Here is a 14,060-nt window from a genome sequence, read left to right as displayed (position 1 = left end):
ATATATATATATATATAGAATAATATATATGCTATAAAATTATGTGTATGGTTATATATATATATATTTTACTTATTTCGATGAGATCGCCCTTTATTAACCGTTTTTTTTAAATAATATCGTTTCATGTTATCTAAAAAAAAAAAAAAAATATACATATATATATATATATATATATATATACATATATATTTATTTATTTATATATTTTTTTATGTTACCTGATTGTTTATTGTGCTCATCGTTTATATTTTTTATGTTTAAATTATTTCTGTTACTTTTAAAGGATAAGGGTTGTTTTTCATATAATTGATTGTTGTCTTCCTTTTTTATGTTAATAGGTTGTTCCTCTTGTTCTTTTTGTATATCATTTTTTCTATACTTATTTGAAATGATTATTTCATTTTGAAAATGATCTAAAGACATATCTGATGATTCTTGATCATTATTTGATGATTCACTTATGTTAAGTATTTTATTTTTATTTTCTTCATCTAATTTATTATTTATATATTTATATTTATGTGTTTTCTTTTTTTGTGTACTTTTTATTATATTACGTTTTTTTAATAATTCCAGCACGTTATTTAATTTTTTATTTTTCATATCTGATATATCGTCATCTATTTCTTTATCTATGTGATTGTCTTTTTCATCTCCTAATATAATTGTATTCATTTTATCGTGATAAAATATATTATCATCATTATTATTATTATTATCACTACCATCACTGTTGTCACTATTTTGTTTGTTGTCTTGATTTGGGTGGTTGATAAAAATATATTCTATTGATTGAGATACGTTAAAATTATTTTTTTTAAAAATTTTTAAAATAAAATTATTATTGTTCACATTTGTTATTTCTTTAATTTGATCGATTTCATTTTTATATTTCTTATGAATAATTTGGTCAACCTGTTTTATGTTTTTTAAGTTCATAAAACTATTTATATAAGAGAAAAAATCTAAATCGATTACATTTCCTTCTAATATATATTTGTCTAGAAACAACCAATTACATAAATGTATGTCATTTTTTATGAATTGTAAATTTGTTTTATTACTTTTGTCTTTTAACATATCAATAATAAGAGAAAAGTAAAATAAACTGTTTTTAATATCACCATATTTTAAATTATATTTTATGAACATGTTTAAAATATTCATATATTGATACCTTAGATATAGGATATCTTTCATATGACCATCGTTCAGTTGGCTGTCATACACATGATTAATCTGAAAGAAGGGGGGTAAAATAAAAAGGAATGATATTAAAAAGAAAAATAAACATATAAATAAATAAATAAATAAATATATATATATATATATCTATATTTTCTTTTTATTACCATTTCGATATATGTTTGTAAAAAAATATAAATAAAAGATGTGTCTGCTTTTAACAACATGTCATGAGATCTACCAATATTTGTGCATTCATGAATATTATTTTTATTATTATCATTGTATATCATTAATTTTATAATAATTAATTCGTTTGATAATTTATTTTGATTAATATCAAAGTACTTATATTTTTTAAAGAATTTACAAAAACAAAATATATTAAATAGTAATTCATTTAATTGAAAGATATAATGTGTTATTTTATTTTTATATGTTATATAATGTTCTAATTTTTTTTTTATATTTTTTAATTCTTCATAGAGATGCTTAATATATTTATAAATATGGAAACAATTAAATTGTGTTTTATTATAAATATTATATATACATGCTTTAATTTTTTTATTACTTTTTTTATCTATACTATAAGATATCATAATAATATCCATTATGATATGTATTTTTATAAAAACATTTTTTAAAAACAATACATCACATTTATTTTTATTTAAATATATATCTATTAATTTTAAATAAAAATTTAAAATACACAAATTTAATTCTCTATTATATTTTTTATCATCATTTAATAATTCAAAAGGATGGTCATAATTTCGATCTGATTTTAATAAATAGGAAAAAAAATAAGATAACAAGGAAACATTCTTTTTTAATGTTAATAAAATGAAATTATCTTCTTGTCTAAGTAAATAATTAAAGCATCTTTTTATATATTCAACATATAGTTTTTTCTTTTCTCCTATTTCTTTTTCTATATCTACATATATAAATATTTCTTTGAAGTATTTATTTTCATCCATTATAAAGTAGGAGTATAAATATTAAGGCAAGAATAAAATTATATACACAAAAAATAAAGTACACATTAATATATATATATGTATATATTTATGTGTGTTTTATTTTTAATATTTATGTTTTATTATTATTATTCAGTTCAGCTAATTTGTCTGAACTGTTCATATTTTTAATCAGTTCAAAATTAGATAAGCTCTGACTATCTTTTGAACGATTTTTTATAAAATATTCACATTCTATATATCTTTGTGTGCAATTCCATATACACTTTTTATTTGTATTGCTTAAACTTTTTTCTACAATAAAAGGGAAACATATTTAACATGAAAAAATATATATATATTGTAAATATATTTATTAAAATATTTATATAAATATGTATCCTACATATAAAATATATATATATATATATATATATATATGTATATTTTTTTTTTTTTTTTTATGTATATATTTTATTTTTTACCTGGATAGCTAACACATTTATCAAAACAGTAGGAGGAAATCTTACAAGTTTCTTTAAATGATGTAATAATCTATCAAATAAAAAAAAAAAATAAATAAATAAAAATAAAATAATCAATGATAACATATACAAACATAATATATAACGTCAATATGTATGACAACTGTTTATATAAAAACTTATAATATATATATATGCATATATTTATATATGTATAATATTTAATAGTCTTACCTTATTTAATGTATTCAATTGCGTTAAAAAATTATCCAAGTTTTCTTCTGTTGCTTTATTTTCCATTTTATAATAATAATATAAAAATAGAAAATAATAAAAGAACAAAAAAAAAAAAAAAAAAAGAACTTATTTTATGTATATTATATTTATATATATCTCATTAATTTTAGATTTGTTGTATTCTATCTAATTTAAATTATATATTGATAAGATAATACAAAAAAAAAAAAAAAAAAATTAAATAAATATAAAATGATATAATAATAAAATATATATATATATATATATATATATTATAACAATGAAATGATATATAATTATATTATGATCATACGTATATATAATAATATATGACATACTATACAATTATATATATTGTTTATATATATATATTTATATATTTTTATTATTTTAAAAAAATATAGAATATTTTTTCCTTTTTTTTTTTTTTTTTTTTTCTCATCTTGATTTGTGCTCATTTATATATTCAACATCATAATATTTATTAAATGATATAAAATTTTTGAGAAAAAAGAAAAGAAAAAAAATTGCCTATATTTTAATTTTTATTGTTTTATATATTTTTTTAATGGCAAGCAAATATGAAAGGGTAAAATTGTAGGTTTCCATTTTGGTTTTTTTTTTTCTTGTTATCATATTTTTTTTCATCTTTTTTTTTTTTTTTTGTTATACATTTTGAATCTCATGAGAAAAGAAATAAAATGAACAGCATTAATAAGCAGTTAGTAAAGGACATATATCAAATAGGTTAGAAAATAATTATATAATGATATATGAATATTAATCTATATCAATCTATAAATAAATAAATAAATATATATATATATATATCAAAATGTGTTTTATTTATTTGTGATATGTTCTCTTATTATATATATGATGTTGGTATATAATTTCCTAGTTGTAGTACTGTTATTACAAAAAAAAAAAATGATTATATATTATTTTGCTTTATATATTATTTTGTTTTATATATTATTTTGCTTTATATATTATTTTGCTTTATATATTATTTTGTTTTATATATTATTTTGTTTTATATATTATTTTGTTTTATATATTATGTTTCTCTACATTTTATTTTTCTTTACATTTTATTTTTCTTTACATTTTATTTTTCTTTACATTTTATTTTTCTTTACATTTTATTTTTCTTTACATTTTATTTTGTTAGGCTTAGAACATAAGGAAGCAATAAGTATTGATAGTTTAGAAGAAATATATGAAAAGAAAAAAAAAGGGAAATTAAAAAGAAACGAAATTGTTTATGCTCTTAATATTCTTGAAAATGCTCGTGCATGTTCTATAAAAAATGAAAACAATACAATTATAACTCGTATGAGAAATGAACAAGTAACCAAAAAATTAAAAGAATTGAGTGATATAGATTTTCTTATATTTACTAAAGTTGAAAACAGTCAAAACAATGGAATATGGACAGCTGATTTGAGAAAGCAAACTAAATTATTGGTATGTGCATAAAAATAATGATTTTTTTAAATGTGTGAATATATAGTTGTCAAGCTTTTTTATAATGTATATGATAGTGTGTTAATAGAAAGGAAAGGAATCACATAAATATCTACACATATATATATATATATATATATATATGTAAATGTATGTATTTATTTATTTATTTATTTATCTATTTATTTATATATCTCTTCATTTTCATTTTGCAGATACATCAAGTTCAGAAGGGGGTGAAATTATTATGTGAGAATAAATTAATAAAACAGGTGAGGATATAAAAAAAGATAATAATTATATATAAATATGTGGATATATGATAGTATACATATATATATATTTTATTTTATAGGTCAATAATATACATGTAAAAAATCGAAAAATGTATATCTTATACGATTTAGAAGCCTCAGAAAAAGTAAGTCAAAAAAAAAAAAAAAAAAAAAAAAAAAAAAATAGACATATATATAATATACATATGTTTATGTTTATATTTATTTTAAAAAAAAAATGTCAGGTTATAGGTGGGTCTTTTTATACTGATGGTGAATTCAACAAAAAAGTTGTTGATTATATAAGAGAAAATATTTGTTTTTATTTATATAACAATAATAATTCTAGTGTAACCTCTGTTATAAATTATATAAAAAAATTGAATAATAGCGTTGATTATTTTTCTGAAAATGATATCTATAGAGTTATAAAAACATTGTCATATGAAGAAAGAATTAATATTTATAAAAGCAATAATGAAGAGGAAATGATTTATTATTATAATAATGAAAAGAAAAATTTTCTTTATAACTTCCCTTGCTTTTCTTGTAATCTTTTTAATAAATGTAATTCTGATATTAATACAACAATAAATCCTAGAAGTTGTATGTATTTAAATTTTTATTTAAACTTGGAGGTAACAAAGAAAAAAAAATATATATATGTACATATATATATATATATATATATATATATATATATATGTATATTTCCATATATATCATTTATATTGTATTTATAACTCTCAACATTTTTAATAATTATTTGTTTTATTATAAAATGTTTTATATTCAACATTTTATGTTTACAGAATGAATAGGTCTCTATGTTTTGTTTCTCACATAAGGAGAAGGAGAAATATAAAAGATATATAATATATATATATATATTTTATTTTTATTTTTTTTTGTATCTATATATATTTATATGTTTTATTTTTTTTTTAATTTTGTTTCAATTATATATATATATATATATATATATATATATAGATATATATGTATATATTTATTTTTTTAAATATACTTATTCATTTGATGTGCATTTAAATAACAAAAGAAAAGACAATTTTGTTTTATCTTATTTATCATTCTTTAAAATATTTATTCACATTTAAAAAAAAAAAAAGAATATCAAAAAATTAAAGATGGGAACTTGTCCACTTTATGAATATATAAAAAAAATAAAACTATTTTGTATTATTATATACTCTTAAGATTAATTTTTTAATATTTTCCTTCTTCTTTAAAACGACATATATATATATATATATATTAATATAAGAAGAACAAAAAAAAAAAATAAATGAAGGAAATTATTTATGTAAAGAATAAAGAAAGAAAAAGTATTATAAGCAATGTTCGCATAAAGGCTCAAAAATTAGACCAGTAAACAAAATTAAAAATATATATATATATATATATATATATATATATAAATCGTTTTATTCTTCCTATCTATATCTATTTTTTTTTTTTTTTTTTTTTCTCTTTCCTCTATAAAGAGATGAATATGAAATATCTAGAAACGATTGTAAAGAATTCATAAGAATAGTTAAAAGGTATTTTATCTTTATATATGTATATAAAATAAAACATATCAAAATATATGCAAAAAAAAGAATTCCATTTAATTTCATTTAATTTTATTTTTATTATTGATAATTGAAAGGTTCAGTTCTAAGATTGATAAGGATGATTTGTTGAAATATTGTAGAAAACAACATATTGCATTAAGCGAGTAGGGAAGAAAAAAAAAAAAAAAAAAAAAAAAAAATATACATATATATATATATGTGTGTTTATATTTGTGTCAAATGTGAAACCATTCCAGTCTTATATCTTCATAAGATTTTTATTATTTTTATTATTTTTATTATTCTTAATATTCCTAGATATACTATAGAATGCATGTTTGAAGAACACTTTATAAATAAAAACACAAAGTAAAAAAAAAAAAAAAAAAAAAAAAAAAAAAAACACACACACACACACACATATATATATATATATATATATATTGTTATCATTTTAACAACGCCATGTATACAACCTGAGTGCAGAGAAAAAGAAATCAATGCTGACGATTTAATTTCTATAATTTCAACAAAAAAAAAAAGATGTTTCTATATACCTATAGCTATCTATATAGGTTTTCAACCATAAAAAAAAAAAAAATAATAAATATAAAACAAATAAATAAATAAATATATATATATATATATATAAATATATGTATGTATATATATATATATATATATATATATATATATATATATGTGTATATATTTGCACCGATTTACTAATTTGTAGATTGCTCAAGGTATATATTTTATTTTGTTGTGTAGGCAAAAGCAATGAGCTTGATAAATACGAAAAATATTTGAAGAAAGAACAAAATAAGAATGAAGAAATTAAAAAAAAAGATAAAGAAAATTTAAAGAAACAATATGAAATAGATAAGAAAAGAAAAGAAGAAAATGAAATGAAAAGATACGTTTCTATAGATTCCATTTTGGAATTATATGAAAAAGATAAGATTGAAAAAAAAGAAGTTTGTGATCATTTACAAAAGAAATTATCATGTCATAAAATTAAGAATGACATAAATAAAATTGATATAAATAATGATAATATTTTGATATCTACAGATAATGATATAGTTAAGGATGTAGATAATACTCCTCAACAAGAAAAAATAGAAATAGAACCTGACATGAAAGAGAATGATAAAACAAATTATAAAAATGAACAAGCAATGTTATCAAATATAAAAGACAAAAGTGATGGAAACACAAAGGATCAACTTTGTGATTATAAAAAATTAAAAATTGAGAATAATAAAAAACATAAAAATAAAAATAAAAAAAATAAAAATAATATAAATCCAAAAGAAGATAACAATGAAAATATGATCAATGATCCTAAGAATTTCATATGTAATACAAAAAATAATAATCATAATAATAATGATGAAAATTTCTCAAACAAAAAAAAAACAGCAGCAACAGCAACAACAACAACAACAACAACAAACATACATACAACAAATGATAATAATATCTCAGAAGATAAGAAGAATTATTATAATAGATTATTAAAAAAAGTTGAAGATACAATAGAAAGAAATTGTATGAATAAAAATAGGGAGAACAAAAAATATTTGAAATCTTTTCATATGGTTTCTTATTATAAACTAAATGAGTTAATTTATATTTCATTCTTAATCAGAAAGTATTACAATCATTATTATGGTATATATGTAAATATATATATATATATATATGTATATATGTTTATTTTTTATTTTTTATTTTTATGTTTAAAGACAAAATAAAAATTTTATCACATTTCCTTTTTATTAACAGAAAAAGAATTATACGATATGGTTGATACATTTGAAGACATTCAAAATAATAAAAAAGAAAATATTCATAAAGAAAATATAGAACAAAACAAAATATATAATAAACATTTTACAAATAAGGATATAGTAAATGATCCTAATAATCATACAGATAATAATTCAAATAATATGATACATTTTAATAAGAATGAGAATATAATATATAAAGATATTTTTAAAAAACTAGATGAGGAAAGAAAACAAAAAAAAAATAATATCTATAATGATTATGCTCACAAATATATACACAGCGATATGTTAAGTAATTATCAGTTTTTTCAAAATAATATGTATAAAATAATTAAACCCGTCTTATATAATTTAAATATATTTTTTAATCAAAATGTTATAAAGGATATAAATAAAATTATTCAAAAATATGATACGGTTATTCAGGATATACATGAAATTTGTAGAAAGAAGGAATATGAAACAAGGATGAATGAAGGATTCCAACAGAGTGAGAGACATAAATTAAATTATGAAAAAGAAGATGACATAAAAAATAATGTTGACATCACAATGAGTGACATAAAAAAAAATGTTGACATCACAATGAGTGACATAAAAAATAATGTTGACGTCACCAAAAATAATGTCAAAGAAGATCGAGATAAAAAACTACAAAAAAATATACAAACCAATATACATAACAATGATAATAATATAAATCCTAAAAAAGTTCAGAATAGTAACAAATATGAGGTTAAAGAAAAAAGAAATTATAATAGTGGAGATGATAAAAATAAAGAGGAAGAACAGTGTATTAATCATTTAGATCTTCACAATCAAGGTGATAAACACATAACGAAAATATATAATAAACCAAATGACATAGTCGAGATGAATGAAAAAAGAAAAGGGAATGTATTATTTAAAAAAGAAGATGAAGACGAGAATTATATAAATAAGTCAAAGAAACAATGTAATAACATTACAAGTACATTTAAAATTATGGATGCTTCATCAAAAAAAAATATCACAAATAATAATTTAAATAACATATCGAAGAGACCTATAAGAAGAGGTGTTTATCCTTTAACATCATATATTGAAACAGAATCCTTCAAAGTTATGATAATAAAAAAAAAAAAAAAAAAAAAAGATTCTTATCAATCTACAAATTATAATTCAGATTCATATATATTTTCAACTATATGTGACAACCTTAAAGATGATAATAATAAATTTCAATCAGATACTTCTATAAATTATTTAAATATAAAATATAGTAAGGAAGAATTAAATACTTTGAACAATCGCAATTTTATTTATTATATAACAAACGATATTGAAACACTTGGTATATATAAAAAAATTTATTTTTATGATTTCTTTTTTATATATTTATTAAGGAAATTATTCTGGAATATTTTTTCATTATATTATTTATATTTACAAAATTATAATGATAAAGGAGAAGAAAAAAGAAAAAAAAAAAAAAAAAAGAAAAAAGAAAAAATGAAACAAAATATAATAAACAATGTATATATGCCATCTATATCATCATCATCATCATCATCATATGATGAAAATAATATTGATACAGCTCATAAAAATAATAATCAATATAAAATTAAAAAAATTTATAGTGATCATCTATTGTTATATGAAAGTGACATAAGCCTTAACAACTCACAAATCAATAAGGACTATCTTTATAATACAAATAAATTGTTACATGACGATTTAAAAATATTATTTAACTTAATAAAGAAACAAAAATTTTTAATATATTTTAGATATGATCAAAATAAAAAAATTAAAAGTAAAAATAAAACACAATATGTTTATAGGGATATATGGATATATCTAATTTTAAAGGCTCTCAAAAAAAAAAATGACAGTACCATTTTCAATGAATTTATATTCTTCAAAGAAATGAAATAAAAATAAAAATAAAAATAAATATATATAATATATATGTATATATATATTTTTTAAGAGATATAAAATAACATTTATATTTATAAGGCCATATTAAATAAACAAATATTTTACATATAAATAAATAATAATATATATTATAAAAAATATATAAATATATTATATATAATATATAATCTAGATACCTATAAATATTATATTATATATATTATTTATACTAAAAAACCACTTACATCTCTCAACAATAATAATATATAAATAAATAAATAAGTATATTGGGATGTGCATATAAAAATATTTATATATAATAATATTATAAGAAATAAAATAAATACCATACTTAATATATATATATATATATATAATTATAGCAATAAATTGTAATAATATATATATGATTATTTAAGATATGTACTTATTTATTTTATATGTATATATTAATATAATATATATATTATAATATATTCATTTATATATATATTAAGGGATACAATAATATTTATAAATATATTAATTATATATATTATATATAAATATATATATATATATAAATATATATATACAATAAATAACATGTGAGGGAAAAAAAAAAAAAAAAAAAAAAAAAAAGAACAAAAAAAAAAATTGGATTATAAAAAATTTATAAGAATTGAAAAAAATAATAATAAATATATTTTATATTTATATAAATCTTTTATAAGATTTTAATATATTGAAAAGTATTTTAAACATTTAAAAATAATAATAATAATAAAACTTGTAAATTAATAATAAATTATTTATATAATTTTTAAGAATTTAAAACATTTTAAAAAAGTAAGTATAATATTTTACTATATATATAATATATATATAATGTATTATGTTATATTATGATATAAATGTTTAATATTTATATACATTTATGATGATGAAATAGAATCATAAACATATTTACTCAACAAAAAATAAAAAGAAGATAATATGTATATATTTATATATAATATATATTTTTTTTTTTTTTTTTTTTTTATTGTAGTGCCTCCTAAAGAAAGAAAAACGAAGGAACAAATCGCAGCTGCCGCAGCAGCATCAGGAAGAACTAAAAAAAAGGTATTCATCAAAAAGAAAAGGAAAAGTATAAAATAATATATATATTATTATATATATTATATTATATATTTTTTTATATGTATTATGCCCTTTTATTATTTCCAATGTATCTAATTTTTTTTTTTTTTTTTCTCTTTGTGAATATTTTAGAAATGGGGTAAGGGTAAGAACAAAGAAAAATTGAATCACGCCGTTTTTATTGACAAATCTCTTCACTCTAAAATACTTGAATGTAAAAATATGAAGGTTATAACTCCATCTGCAATTGCAGAAAAATATAAGGTAAACTTAAGTGTGGCAAGAGCAGTAATTAATCACTTAGCAGACAAAAAATTAATTGCAGAAGTTTGTGTGCAAAGCCATAGTCAAAAATTATATACTAAAGTTGCTTAAATTATAATATATATCAGATATATACACACACACATAAATATAAATAAATAAATAAATATATATATATAGATATAGATATATTTGTATATTAATTGTCTCATATATTTATGTTAATTAAATATTTATTTTTTTTTTTTTTTTTTTTTTTTTTAAATTATTATAATATATATATATATATATAAATAAATTATCTTTTCTTTTTATGTAAGAAAAAAAAAAGAAAAAAAAAAAAAAACTTTAAAGTGACATTTTGAAAAAATATTTTTTGCATTATATGAACCATATATATATATAATATATATATAATATATAATATATATATAATATATAATATATATATAATATATATGTGTTGTTTTAAATGAAATAAAGTGATGATAAAAGAATAATATAAAAGGTGATGCGGAAAATAAAAGAAATGTAATAAAAGATTTCTTCTTATATTCATTTAATTTTATTTCTGCAAAAAAAGAAAAATGAGCCTTATATAGAAGTCATAGTTACTCTGATTATTTCATTTAATAAAAAGTAAATTAGATAATTAGTTATAAATATTATTTTAAAATGTTTTAAAAATATTTAATTTAAAAAGAAAATAAAAAAATTTTTATGTAATGATAATAAAAGTTTAAGGAAATAGCTACATAAGGGTTATTATTATATGTATATGATATATATAAATAAATACTTAACAAGACAGAAAATAATTGTGTATATTTTAATATTACTCACAAAAATTAATTGGATAAAAATAAATAAATAAATAATTATATATATATATATATATATATATATATGACATATATTTGTATATCTTTCTTTCTTTCCTTGATTGTATTGTCTGTCTTATATTTTTTTTTTTTACATCCTTCCAAAAAAGAATGTACCTATTTCCAGCCAACTCTCCGTTGCATAAATAACTTTTTTATTTTCATCGTAAATTTCATTTAATTCTTTTTCACGCTCTTCAGTAATGGATTTGAATTTATTCTGTTCATTATTATTTATATTTTCAGTTCCTTCATCGTTGGTATTATTTTTGCTTTCTGTTTGATTTCTTTTCATTTTGAGGTACTCAATTTTGGCTGCTGCAAATATTAACGGTTTTATTATTATATTATGTTTTTGACAAAACGTTAAAACTAATTTATTTGATCCTAGGAGTATAGGTATATCTGTACTTAACATTGCATCTAAATCTATTATGCTATCTCCTATAAAACATGATAATTTATGATTTGTGTTTTTTATTATTTTACTGACCTTTTTCCTAATTACTGTTTTATCAAATAATGATAATATTGTTACATAATCAATTATATCAGATGAACAATTATAATTTTTATGTTTTATTTTAAGCATATCATATTTAAATCCACCTGTATATACTTTCTTCACTTTATCATATGAATACATTTTTGAATAATAAACATTGAAATATTTTTTAAAGGTTTGATAATATTTATGTTTCACCTTATCATAATGGTTATCCTTATTATCATTATTATTATCATTATTATTATCATTATTATCATCATTATTATTATCATTATTATCATCATTATTATCATCATTATTATTATCATTATTATCATCATCCTTATCATTATTATTATTATTATTATCATTACATATACTTGTGTTTACATTAAGATCGTTCTCATTTTCTAATTTCATTATATTATTTTGAAGGGTATATAGAACAATTTGCTTCTTAAAATTTAAAGTAATTACATCAAAATAAAAGTTATTATTATTCTGTTGTTTATATTGTAAAAATCTAAGGAATACATCAAGGAAATAATCATTCAACTGGAAGTTATCATAATAATCATATATTAAAGAATTAATAGCATTTATATCTACATCTTTTAATATATCATAATAAGAAATAAGTGCTGAATGTATAATATTTACTTTATCAAATTTTTTTAAATAATAATAATAAGAATCACTATTTACTTCAGATATATCTTGTTTCGCTTGTAATTCTTCTAATAATTCATTTTCTCTTATAATATACCATTTACATATTTTATAAAGATATTTTATTCTTTCTTCATTTGTGTAATCTCTCTTATTTTCTTTATGCATATTTTCAATATTAATGTTTTCAAAAAAATTTATTTCATCTTGGCTTAATTCAACATCTTTTGGTTTCTTTATATTATAATATTTTCCTAATAATTTAAAAAAAAAAGAATATGAATCTTTTTTTATAATAGTTTTATCAAAATCGATAGATATATGAAAAAATTCATCTATACATTTTAAATTATTTATATTATCATTTATTATATTATCATTATTATTTAAAAGATTTAAAAATTTTTTTTTTTTTTCATTTTCCTCATCACTCAAATTGTAATTAACATTATACAAATTTACAGGACAACCACTATATTTGTTTTTATAATTATTAGTTGTTATATTTTTATTTTCATAACTTTCTAATGTATTTGTAGTATTAATAGATTTTTTAAAAAATGCATCATCTATGTTATATTGTGTCTTTTCAAAAAAAAGGTGTTCATATTGTGGATGAATAAAAGAATTTTTATTCTTCCTTGGGCAAATAATCATTTCATAAGTGTTATGATAATTATGATAATTATGATAATTATGATAATTGTGATAATTA

General features: G+C 17.5%; 6 protein-coding genes and 1 non-coding gene across 7 annotated transcripts in view; 4 read left to right on the top strand and 3 right to left on the bottom strand.

Moving 5' to 3' along the window:
- Positions 1 to 72: 72 nt before the first annotated feature.
- Positions 73 to 2,174, bottom strand: PGSY75_1421600 (hypothetical protein; the record flags this gene model as incomplete). Its single annotated transcript, XM_018787918.1, has 3 exons — positions 73 to 133; positions 222 to 1,242; positions 1,356 to 2,174. Coding segments are annotated over 3 exons (1,901 nt in total), but the record flags the coding sequence as incomplete, so codon positions are not given.
- A 112-nt stretch (positions 2,175 to 2,286) lies between these two features.
- PGSY75_1421500 (putative mitochondrial import inner membrane translocase subunit TIM8) lies at positions 2,287 to 2,938 on the bottom strand (the record flags this gene model as incomplete). The annotated part of the gene is made up of 3 exons (XM_018787917.1): positions 2,287 to 2,468; positions 2,639 to 2,708; positions 2,873 to 2,938. The coding sequence occupies 3 exons, from the start codon at positions 2,936 to 2,938 to the stop codon at positions 2,287 to 2,289; spliced, it is 318 nt and encodes a 105-aa protein (XP_018639289.1).
- Positions 2,939 to 3,597: 659 nt separating this feature from the next.
- PGSY75_1421400 (putative DNA-directed RNA polymerase III subunit C) lies at positions 3,598 to 5,462 on the top strand (the record flags this gene model as incomplete). The annotated part of the gene is made up of 6 exons (XM_018787916.1): positions 3,598 to 3,643; positions 4,071 to 4,366; positions 4,582 to 4,638; positions 4,722 to 4,787; positions 4,887 to 5,279; positions 5,454 to 5,462. The coding sequence occupies 6 exons, from the start codon at positions 3,598 to 3,600 to the stop codon at positions 5,460 to 5,462; spliced, it is 867 nt and encodes a 288-aa protein (XP_018639288.1).
- Positions 5,463 to 5,947: 485 nt separating this feature from the next.
- Positions 5,948 to 9,937, top strand: PGSY75_1421300 (hypothetical protein; the record flags this gene model as incomplete). The annotated part of the gene is made up of 6 exons (XM_018787915.1): positions 5,948 to 6,030; positions 6,147 to 6,203; positions 6,537 to 6,587; positions 6,705 to 6,793; positions 6,990 to 7,895; positions 8,010 to 9,937. The coding sequence occupies 6 exons, from the start codon at positions 5,948 to 5,950 to the stop codon at positions 9,935 to 9,937; spliced, it is 3,114 nt and encodes a 1,037-aa protein (XP_018639287.1).
- An 812-nt stretch (positions 9,938 to 10,749) lies between these two features.
- PGSY75_1421200 (40S ribosomal protein S25) lies at positions 10,750 to 11,419 on the top strand (the record flags this gene model as incomplete). Its single annotated transcript, XM_018787914.1, has 3 exons — position 10,750; positions 10,953 to 11,026; positions 11,177 to 11,419. Coding segments are annotated over 3 exons (318 nt in total).
- A 366-nt stretch (positions 11,420 to 11,785) lies between these two features.
- PGSY75_1421150 lies at positions 11,786 to 11,931 on the top strand. Its single transcript, XR_001974560.1, has one exon. It is a non-coding gene; the product is annotated as a C/D small nucleolar RNA (small nucleolar RNA).
- Positions 11,932 to 12,280: 349 nt separating this feature from the next.
- PGSY75_1421100 (hypothetical protein) overlaps positions 12,281 to 14,060 on the bottom strand; it is a gene marked incomplete at both ends in the record, with an annotated part of 3,351 nt that continues 1,571 nt past the window's right edge. The window contains one exon of the mRNA XM_018787913.1: positions 12,281 to 14,060. This exon is cut by the window's right edge and continues 1,571 nt beyond it. Coding sequence (XP_018639285.1) covers positions 12,281 to 14,060 — 1,780 coding nt within the window.

The sequence above is a fragment of the Plasmodium gaboni genome, chromosome 14 (assembly GCF_001602025.1).
Source record: "Plasmodium gaboni strain SY75 chromosome 14, whole genome shotgun sequence".
NCBI classification, from domain to species: Eukaryota; Apicomplexa; class Aconoidasida; order Haemosporida; family Plasmodiidae; genus Plasmodium; species Plasmodium gaboni.
The sequence above is the reverse complement of the archived record's forward strand: the minus strand, read 5'-3'. Positions and strand labels throughout refer to the sequence as shown.